At 44.9% G+C, this 10,760-nt stretch overlaps 1 protein-coding gene across 3 annotated transcripts in view; it reads left to right on the top strand.

Annotated features, from left to right (window-relative positions):
* Positions 1 to 10,760, top strand: part of TPD52 (tumor protein D52) — a 100,805-nt gene that overhangs the window by 48,444 nt on the left and 41,601 nt on the right. The window contains exons 1-2 of one of the 3 annotated variants that reach the window (XM_077774279.1): positions 6,878 to 6,909; positions 8,534 to 8,577. The exons of 1 other annotated variant lie outside the window; for it this stretch is intronic. In XM_077774279.1, coding sequence (XP_077630405.1) covers positions 6,893 to 6,909; positions 8,534 to 8,577 — 61 coding nt within the window. In that variant the 5' untranslated portion in view covers positions 6,878 to 6,892. Of the gene's footprint in view, positions 1 to 6,877; positions 6,910 to 8,438; positions 8,578 to 10,760 lie in introns of those variants that run through there. One more of the 3 variants, XM_077774273.1, reaches the window with a different exon arrangement.

Genomic DNA, 10,760 nt, shown 5'->3' with positions numbered 1-10,760 from the left:
ACCACCACCACCACCACCATTATCATCACCATCATCGTCACCACCACCACCATCACCATCATCGTCACCACCACCATCATCATCACCACCACCACCACCACCATGATCATCACCATCACCATCACCATCATCGTCACCACCACCACCATCACCGTCACCACCATGATCATCACCGTCACCATCATCACCACCACCACCATCACCATCATCGTCACCACCACCACCATCACCGTCACCACCATTATCATCACCATCACCATCATCACCACCACCACCATCATGATCATCATCATCATCGCCAGAAAAGGGGACTGACTACCTGCCTTTTGCAGCCTCTTTGGTCTGCTTCCCAGAGTCTTAACGGTTTACATTCAGAAATCTCCTGAGCATTATGAACCAAATGTGCCAAAATGAACTTCATTCTGTGGTCTTCTAAAGCCTCCCCCTCCTCCTTCCTTACATTCTTCTTCTTTTGTCACCATCTTAAGAAATGCAGTCCCCGACTTTCACAACTCCTGCTGGGGAGTCCAGAGTTCAGTCCCCCCTCCCCCCACCCTGCACCGTGGTCATCCACTTGGGTTGCAGGATTTGTTGATATTCCCTCGGTGGTGGTCTAGCAATATGTCTTTCCTTTCTGTTCCCACCGTTATTCCCTGGAACACACACTTTGTATTAGTTTGCTCGGGCTGCTATAGCAGAGTACCTCCAACTGAGTGGCTTAAACAACCGAAATTTATTTTTTCATCAGAGACTGGAAGTCCAAGATCCAGGTACCAGCAGAGTTGATTTCTGGTGAGGTCTCTGGCCTGGGCTCATGGATGTCTGTCTTCTTGCCGTGTCCTTACACAGCCTTTGCTCTGTGCATATATGTTTCCCTGGCATCTTGGCCTCTTCTTATAAGGATACGACTCCTACTGGGTTAGGACCCTACCCTAGGACTTCATTTAACCTTAATTAGTTTCTTATAGGCCCTGTCTCCAAGATAACAGCCACACTGGAGATTAGAGCTTGAACATATGACTTTGTGTTGGGACACAATTCCGTTCATACCCCCCTTGGTGCTGCTGATGGTTTCACTGGTTTCGCATCTCCCCTCTGTATCCATCTTCGTACGGAGGCAGGAATGATCTTTCTAACATGCAGCTCTGACCATCTCCCTCCCATTGCTAATAAGGTGCGATGGCTCCCCAGTGCTCTGGTGTAGTACGAGGAGGTTTACCGCTAGGGGACTGTGGGCGCTTTCGTTTCTCGGTTCCTCACATTCACTCATCTGGAGATGGGCGATAACTTAATGCCCCCATGTTGCTGTAAGGATGAAATAAATACTAACGAATAGTTGTTGTTTTATTGTTATAAAAAATTACATTCACAGTCCTCAGCCTGCCATTTGAGGTCCTCCATCACTTTGTCACTCTGAGTGTGGTCCTGTGCTCTTTTTGGGTTCCCAGACCCTGTAACAGTGTGGGGGGAACCTACCCCACATATAACACTAAACGCCTCTCAAACAGCATCAGGGTATCCAGGAGTTCAAGTCAGTCCTGATACTGTCTACCTAGAGATAGCACCAGATTCCAGGGGCTAAGGGATCAATCCTAAACACTGTCACTCCAGCCCCCCTTCAGATGCCAGGTGCTTCCCTGTGCTTCTGAGCTGGCCTGCTGCAGATGGGAGGTTCCGCCGACCTCCTCCTTAGGTTTGGATAATGGGCTAGAGCAGCTTACAGAACATAGGGAAACCCATTTACCGGTTTATTAAAGGATACAATAAAGAATATAAATCAACAGCTGGCTGACAAGAGAAATAGGGTGAGGTATATGAGAAGGGCACCCATGCTCTCTCAGAATGTGCCACTCCCCCCAAATCCGTGGCTTCACCAGCCTGGAAGCTTTCTGAAACAAGACCTTTTGAGTTTTTATGGAGGCTGCTTTGCATAATCATGATTGACTAAGGCGGCCATTATCTGATTAAACCTCCAGCCTCTGTCCCCTCCCCAGTAGTCAGGGGTGGGGTGGGGGTGGGACTGAAAGTTCTAACCCTCTGGTCACATGGTCAGTTCTTCTGGTCAGTCAGTCACTGCCCTTGAGTGAGGTCCTAAAGTCACCTTCCTTAAAAACAAGACACCCATTTCACCTTTATGGCTGTGTCTGAAGCATTTTTCTGGAACTGTGGCTGAAGACCAAACATACCTGGTCTTGTGAATGGCCAAATCCGCCTTTCTTGTATCGCACGTGCTAGCAGCCTTCATCACCTGGCGCTTGGTAGTGGCGCAGACTCTGCCTGTAGTTAGATTCTCAGGTCCTTTGAATGTGGCTTTGAACCTGGCTCATCACCTGGTTCTTAACTGCAGTCCCACGTTCTCCTGCCACAGGAAGGATACAGGCTTTGGAGGCAGACCACCTATTCCAGACAACAGCTACTTCACCTACTAGCTTCACGTGGGTACGGGTGTTTGCAGAGCTCTCTGCTTTGTGTCTCATCAGAAAACAGTCCATAACACCCACCTCACAGAGGTTTGGGGGCTTACTTGAGTATGTAAATAATGGAACGTCTGCCTTTGCGATTCTAAGTTGAATTTCAGATTTAAAACTAAGTACTTTTTTCGTTCTTGGTTCATAGTACTCTGTGTGTGTGTGTGTGTGTGTGTGTGTGTGTTATGGTCAAGGTTTGCTTATGTGACACTAGTGGGGGAAGGAAGGTGGTGCTCTCCATCCCCTCCCCTTTATCCTGACCGTGGAGTGGAGTGAGGTCCTCCTGGCCTTCCGCAGGAAAGATGTGACCTGCAGAGAATGCAAATGGGGAGACATTTTGTTCGGAGGGGGGGCGGGGAGGGTTCATGCGCTGCTTCTTCAGTGGAAGATGGAGAGGATTCTCTCAGGTCTCAGAAGTGGCTCGGACCCAGGAGAGCCTGGATATCTGATCTGTGCCCATAACTAAGTCCTGTTGGGCCGCCTCCCCTTCTCTTGTGGTGAGAAAGGGCCTGCTCCTCTCTCTGCTCCAGCTCCCTCAAGGCTGCTTGATCCAATGCAGGCGGAGTTCTCAGTCATTTGAAAACATTTTTTTTTTTAATCTACAGAAAGGTTGCAAGGATACGAATGGTAAAAACACCACCTGCGTGCTCTGCCCGTGTTATTAATTCACTGTTAACATCTTACCCCAGCTGCTTTCTCATTCTGAAAATCACATCGTATTTTCTGAATCCTTTGAGAGGAAGTTGTATACATCATGGCCCTTTGTTCCTACACCTTTTGGTTTGTATTTCCCCAGAGTAGGGATGTTCTCTTATATAAGCCCATTGCAGTTCCACCTTCGGTAAATTTGATATTGATAGAATACTTTTATCTATTCTGCCTTTGTATCCCCCTTCTTTCTAACTGACCCAGTAATGTCCTTCATAGAATTTCTTTTTTTTCCTTTTGGTTCAAGGCCTTCAACAGATTGGATGAGGCACATTCACCTTGGGGAGAGCAATCTGCTTTCCTCAGTGTCTAGATTCCAATGTTAATCTCATCCACAAACACCCTTGCAGACGATGCAACTACAATAATGTTTAACCAGATATCTGGGCATTTTGTGGCCCAGATTGACACACAAAGTTAAGCATCACATATGGACTCTTGGATTCTAATTTTCAATGATTTACAATCCACTGCTGTCCTTAATTATGTTGGTGGTTAAATTGTTGTGTATTTGACCAGCTGGAGCTCCTTGCCGCTGTCTGCTGTGTTAATGTGACTCGTCCATGGTGTCTGGTATCAGCGGCCTGCCTCTCATATTGGGTAATTACATTGTCTGCCTGTGTGCCTTCAAGGCCCCTCCAAGTCAATTTTTGTATGTGTCATGTAGCTTTTACATCAGACTGTCTCTTAAATTTCTCTCCAAATTAGGGAGAACCTACTCAAACATATTTGAGTGAAGTGCTAATAGGAAATTAGAAACTTAATATTCTTTACAGCCATTTTTACTTACTCAATTTCTATTTGCAATAACATGAGTCATCTAATGGGTTATCCTTCTGTAGTACGCATTTTGCGGGCTGTACTAAATTAACTTCTGAGCTGCTCATGGGCCCCCTCTGCAGGCCCTACAGTGCATAAACACTTTCCTGGGGCTGTGGGATAGATTTCTTCTGCCCATGTTCTCTTTTGGTTTGTTGGTCTCTCTACAATTACTACACAATTTTGGATCATACAGTACAAACAGTTTTGGATCCTGATTTGTCTGTAAAACATACCCCAAAATATATTTCCTTATAAAATCTATACATTTGTACATCATCATGTTAATGTTTGGATAATTTCCTATTAGATGAATTAAATTTAGTATTTAAATAATTTCATTTTAGTAGGCATTTGCATTTATTTTTTCCCCAGTTTATATAGCACTAAAATGACTATTCTTCATATGATACACCACTTACGTGTGACTTAGTTGAGCTTGACTAGTGGGTAGGAATTTGCCAGGTAAAAATATAGAGAAAAAACATTCTAGTTTGAGAAAATTGCCTAAGCCCAGTTTAGGATGTTTTCAAGAAACTGGAAAATCAAGTTTGGCCTATACATGGTGGAGCAGTAGTGAAAAATGGTTGGAAAGTAGGTATATTAGGAGTCTTTCCAATTTTAACCATCAGCGAAGCAGAATGGAAATGTACTTGTATAATGGGAATCGCAGGGTAGCTGGATCGGGGGGTTTGGATGCCGCTGCTCCATCCCTTACTTCTTTCTTTCTTTCTTTCTTTTTTTTTTTTAAATTTTTTTCAGTGTTTTTATTTATTTCTAGGAGAGAGAGACAGCGTGAACAGGGGAGGGTCAGAGAGAGAGGGAGTCACAGACTGAAACAGGCTCCAGGCTCTGAGCTGGCAGTCAGCACAGAGCCCGACGCGGGGCTCGGACCCACGAACCGCGAGATCGTGACNAAAGTTCAGGTCACAGGAATTGTCACTTCCACCCATTACTCAGTGAGTAAACATCAGGGAAGGCCTGTGTTTGGCAGTGTTGGGGTCAGATGTCTACCCCTAGCCCAGGCCCCGTAAACAAAGGGCAGAGGTATCTGCATGGACCAGATCTGAAGCGCAAGCCCATGCCTAAAGCCAGAGGCACGAGACGCAAAACTCCTCAAGGAGAAGACAGTGTTAAATCGCACTGCAGACCAGGACAGCCACGGCAGGTCTTTACCAGAACATTCTAGGTACGTCTGAAGTAGAGTGTGGTCAGTGAGAGCAGAAAAGAGGGAAGGATGAAGAAGACATGCAGTGCAAGTTGAATGGACGAACAGCTCCTGGTGGTGCTTCCTTCTATAGAGCGGGAGTGCTCAGCAGTGATTCCTATGAGGTCAGGCCTCGGAGAGTCAAGATGGCGCATTTAGAGGTAGGAATAGGGTAAGGAAGACCAGTGAGTTCCGTCTTAGGCTTGTGGACTTTGAAATACTTCTGGAATTCCCAGTGGAAAGGTCCAGCAGAACAGAACCACGTCTTAACCTGCTTTTTCCTTCCGTGGGCTGTGCCAGTCCTCCTGAGCCCCTCCCTTTAGCCTCTGCTTGCAGTGTGTCCTGTTTGCCATTTCCAGTGTCATCTTTATAAAGCTTTTCACCTGGCTCACACACCCTCAGTGGGTTTTGTTTGTTTGTTTTTGCACATTATATTCAGTATAAAAGTTTGTCACTCAAGGTCTTTAATAGTTTGTCCTCAGGCTACATTTCCATTTTTTATATCTTACAGCGCCCTTCTAGTTGGTACATGAGTCTTGAGTCAGCTGAATTTATTCAATTCCATTAACATAGCCCGTACTTTCCCCACCTCTGCTCTTCCATTCTCACTCTTCTTACCTGCTAGAATATCTTGACTAGGATCTGCCTGGAGAGCTACCGTTGGCTCAGAGAGACTTGATGTTACCCCAAGATTGTACCTAAGGTGGTAGGGGAAAGATTTTAGGCGTCACTTAAATGCTAGATCCTCATATTTTATAACTAAGGCATGCAGTGTTTGCATGACTGCAGACATGACTGCTGCATCATTTCACACTGATTAGAGCCAACACTTGTGGGTGTGCATCACAATAGAGAACTCAGTGCCTGCCCTGAAGAGGAGGACGGGGTACAGGGGGACTGGTAAGGGGACCTGTCACACCATGTGTGCTGCTGATGCAGTGAGTGCTGGGGGCTGGGGAGGGGACAGAAAGCGGGAGGGCTTCTGCGAAAAGGTGGCCTTTCTGTCTGAGACTTGAAGGATGAATGACTTCAGCAAGCAGAAGAAAGGCAGCATTTCAGGCAGAGGATGTCACGTGAATGTCAGCACTGAAGGTCAAGGACATGGGACTTTTGAGGGCTGGTGAGCAGTGGCAAAGGTGGCCATAGCCTGCATTGTATATATGTCAGTATTAAATATCTTGTGTGTTGGTTTGGACTGCTATAATAAATTACTATAGACTGGGTGGCTTATCTCAACAGACATTTATTTCTCACAGTTCTGGAGGCCGCGAAGTTCAAGATCAAGGTGCCAGTTGATTAGATTCCTGGTGAGAACCCTTTTCCTGGTTGGCAATTGCTGTCATCTTGTGTCCTCACATAGTGGTGAGAGAGAGGTAGGGATAGCCTTCTTCTTACGATGACACTTACCATCTGGGGGTGCCCTCCTCCTGGCCGCATCTGAACCCAGTCACCTCCCAAAGGCCCCACTCCGACTGCCATCACATCGCGTGAGGCGTTCAGCATGTGCAGTTTGAGGTGATACAAACATTCAGTCCATAACACTTTCTAACACTGTGTCTCTAGGAGGAAGAACAGGTGTTGAGAGGGAGGGAGAACTGTGTTTTCGACCAGTTATTTAGTGACCAAATGCAGAAAGTATCGAGAGGGCCAGGGACCCCGCCAGCAGCAGACACTCTATTCCAGAAGCACGATGCCCATCTCACTGAGGTAAGACATAGCTTGGATTTAAAGAAACCAGACAATTCATATTTTTCAAATAATAATAATAATAATAAAGAAGTCATATTTCTAAATATAGACTTGACAGCATTTATAGTTGCTCGAATTTTGGTGTCTTTTAGAAGAAAAAGGCAGATTGATTTTCATTGTTAAAAATAAGCTTTTTAAATTTATTTTTAAGAGAGAGAGAGCGCGCGCGCACGAGCAAGCTAATGAGCGGGGGAGGGGCAGAGGGAGACTCCCAAGCCGACTCCTCGCTGTCAGAGCAGAACCCAGCTAGAGCTCAGACTCACGAACCATGAGATCATAACCTGAGTCAAAATCAAGAGTCGGATTCTTAACTGACTGAGCTACCTACTTCCCCTAGGGAGAGTACATTTTTATCAGGCTGATTTGCAGAGGTAGAATACTGCCTTTTTTTGTTACATAGTGAGAGACGGTTACCCACCTAAGCGAGGGGTTGCCTTTATTTTTTACCTCCTTAATAGTAGATGAGCCATTCATGCAACAGCCTAGAAACTTCCAGTGCTATCACTTGAGGAAAGGCCTTGGTTAACATAGAAGGAATCTGCTAATAGACTTGTGTCAAAGAAAACCAATTTGGTGACTAAGAAGTTTTGCTTACAGGGTAGCTGACACCCAGACACTGCAGTGAATGTGTAAATCTGTAAAATGGAAATTGGTTTTTCCTGCATGCTTGCACTCAGGCTTATTGTAGCACCTGCAGGCACATGGCTTTAGTACCTGGGAGCTTTACCTTCAGAGCAGAAGTATATGTTACTAAAACAGTATCTTTCCAGAAAAGGAAAGGAAAGGGAAGAAGACAGAGAGAAAAGGAGGGGAGGGTGGGAGGGCAGACTGAAATTTTTGTTACACTAAGCCAGGCATTACTTTAGATCAAGTCATTATGGAAATACAGCTTTATTTCTATACCGAGTTATACTTAGAAAGCTGATCGCCAAACCAGGAGCTTGGCTTTCAGAACTCTGCTGTAATCCAGGGTGGAAAAAAGTATCACCCAGATGGCATTTGTAGGAGATTACTGGCTGGTAATCCTTCCTTGTCCTAGAAGAGTAAATCCGCCCTGGTGGTAGTGGTGATCAGCTGACCTGTGTAAAAAAATAAAAAAAATTGTAGTTTCTTGTAATTGTGCCAGAGTCTGACGTTTGCTTGAACTGTTTGTACATCTGGGAGATACTGCAAAACCTGGCCCTCCTTTGTTTACCCAAGAAAGCTCCGCTCCCCTGTGCTGGTTGTTTCTTTGTTGACTGAAATTAACAGCAGGTGGCGAAGAGCCCTAAGGTTGCTTGAGATAAGTCATTCATTAAACAGGCCTGCTTGTCCTGAGGGTGTGAGGGCTTTGAGAAAGAAATGTTACACCTGGGCCAGGAAGCCAGGCTCTTCAAACCCTGGGGTTGATTTCTTCAGCAAGGTCGCCTATGGCGATGTGACCGGAGCAGCACCCCTCTGAAGAATACCAGACGGTCATAAAACCATGCGTTCTGCCTTTGTCTGGAACGGACTGTAGACAGATGGATTTTTATGAAGATTACCAGTCCCCGTTTGATTTTGACACAGGAGTGAACAAAAACTATCTCTACTTGTCTCCTAGTGGAAACTCGTCTCCCTCCGGATCACCTACTCTGCGGAAGTCCGGTAACTATTAATTTACTGAAGTTAAAGGTGCTGTAATAAAACCTAGACGCAACTTGGGGATGTGCTTGGCTTTAAAATCATTAGTGTAAAGATGGACCACGGAGTGGCTGTGTTGAAAATAGTTAACGAAGCGGCTGTAGATTCTATGCAGAGATAGATGGCTCGTTAAATATTTAGAATATGTTTATTTATATGTAAAGTAGGAACTTTGATTTTAAAGGTCATGCTATTTATATGAACGTTAGAGTTCTTCTGATCTGTTTGAGTTCATTGAGCTGATAAATAACAAAAAAGGGAGGATCTGAAGGTCTTTGCTTGTGGTCATCTATATGTAATTTATGAAGACACACACTGATTTTGCCTTTGTTAAGATGAGGCTTAAGCATCTGAAGCACTGACTACATTTAAGTTCCTGTGAGTGGATGGCCTGGGTTTTAAAAAGACTGCTGTACCTTTGGAAGCAGTCCTTCCTTCACATGTGCCAGTATGACATTGTTTTGAAGGCCAGGTACTGGCAGGGAGAATCTTAGTTTTTCAGCACGAGGCTGGCCGCTGCCTTTCCACATCGTCCTGGTCAGTTCTCTCATTGTACAGCGTTAAGTTCGGACTCCACTAAATGACCTCCTTTGTAACTTGCCAGAGAGGTGAGCAGATTTTCCTAGAAGTTAATTTTTTCCTTATTAATGAAGCCGAGGTCATACTTTGCTCTTTGTGAGCTTAAGAAGTGGGTAGTTGAGAACGAAGCGGTAAAGGAAATACTTAAGTACTTTAGGCTGTATACTTGCTGACAGTAGAGTGTGTGCTGAAGAAACATTCGTCTGTTGGTTGCAGCCATGGCCACCCGTGGGGTGTAGTTTGGATTTCCAGGAAGGGAAAGATGTTGAAGAAGATAGGTTAAAGCTGGGTTCTAGAAGTTGGGGACTGGGAGGCAGCTGTTAGATGTCTGCCCAGGGTGTCGGATTGCCAGGAAGCCCTCTCCCCTGCCCGACTGGCCAACCTTGGAACTCCCCAAGGAGATCCTGGCCCCAAAAAGGATGGCATCATCCATCCTAACTTCTAAATCCTACATACAGAAAATGCTTCAAGAGCAACACACGGGAGGAAATTCAAGATCGATGACAGAGTAAAGCCCAAGTGACAGAGGGCTATGGAAGTCAGGGCTGTAGTTACGTGACTTCAAGTAGATCTTGGTGATCCGTAGGCAAGGGTTTGAGGTTGAGGTTCATGGGAGGATTTACCAGCTTGTTTTAGTTCATTTCCACTCTCCTTGCGTCTCTTTCACCTCCTTTCACTTTCCCTAGTTGCAACAATTGCTGCCTTTGGATAAAGCAGTTAGGAACACTGACTATGCCTCTTGGCAAATTTCAAACAATTGTCTTCCCCACTCTTAGTAGCCATTTATAGGAGTCTGGACTCATGATATTAAAAACAAAATTATATACATATTGAAGAAAAGGCAAGCGAGCAACAAAAACTAAAAACAAACTCAGGTACCCAACAGTGCTCAAGTTTAGTTGTTTGCTTTATTTGGAAAAAAAAGGAGGGGGAGAAAACATTAAAACAAACAGAAACTACCCTAAGCAGTCATTTAATAAGAACATGGTGATTCTAAAATAACCAAATAAAAGAGGATCTAGAACAGTAATCGGTAGTCTCTGGACCCTGGCCTCTGAGAGCACAAGAAGCCTACATATCTGTTTGAACATCAAGCACGAGGCATAGATGGAAAGAATCCTATGTCTTGTGTGCATTTGTACTCTTTGTATTTCTATGCAGGAGCATTTAGGACAGATACATTATAAATATATAATGTGGCTTTTGGTCACTCTGCATTTTCTTTCCTTTCTTTTTTTTTTTTTTAATGTTTATTTTTAGAGAGAGAGAAAATGCCAGTGGGGGACGGGCAGAGAGAGAGGGTGAGAGAGAGAATCCCAATCAGGTTCCACACTGTGTGCGCAGAGCCCGACGTGGGGCTCGACCTCCCAAACTGTGAGATTATGACTTGGGCTGAAATCAAGAGTGGGACACTTAACCGACTGAGCCACTCAGGTGCCCCAAACTGTGCACTTTCTTGATCAGCAAATAAGTAGTGCACAAAAGGTAAAAGGAATCCTACTCCCAAAGGCTGGCAATGCTGATCTGAAAAACATTTTCTTTGATATTTATCCAAGCCATGATGGGGC

The sequence above is a fragment of the Crocuta crocuta genome, unplaced genomic scaffold, assembly GCF_008692635.1.
Source record: "Crocuta crocuta isolate KB4526 unplaced genomic scaffold, BGI_CrCroc_1.0 scaffold81, whole genome shotgun sequence".
Taxonomy (NCBI): domain Eukaryota; kingdom Metazoa; phylum Chordata; class Mammalia; order Carnivora; family Hyaenidae; genus Crocuta; species Crocuta crocuta.
The sequence above is the reverse complement of the archived record's forward strand: the minus strand, read 5'-3'. Positions and strand labels throughout refer to the sequence as shown.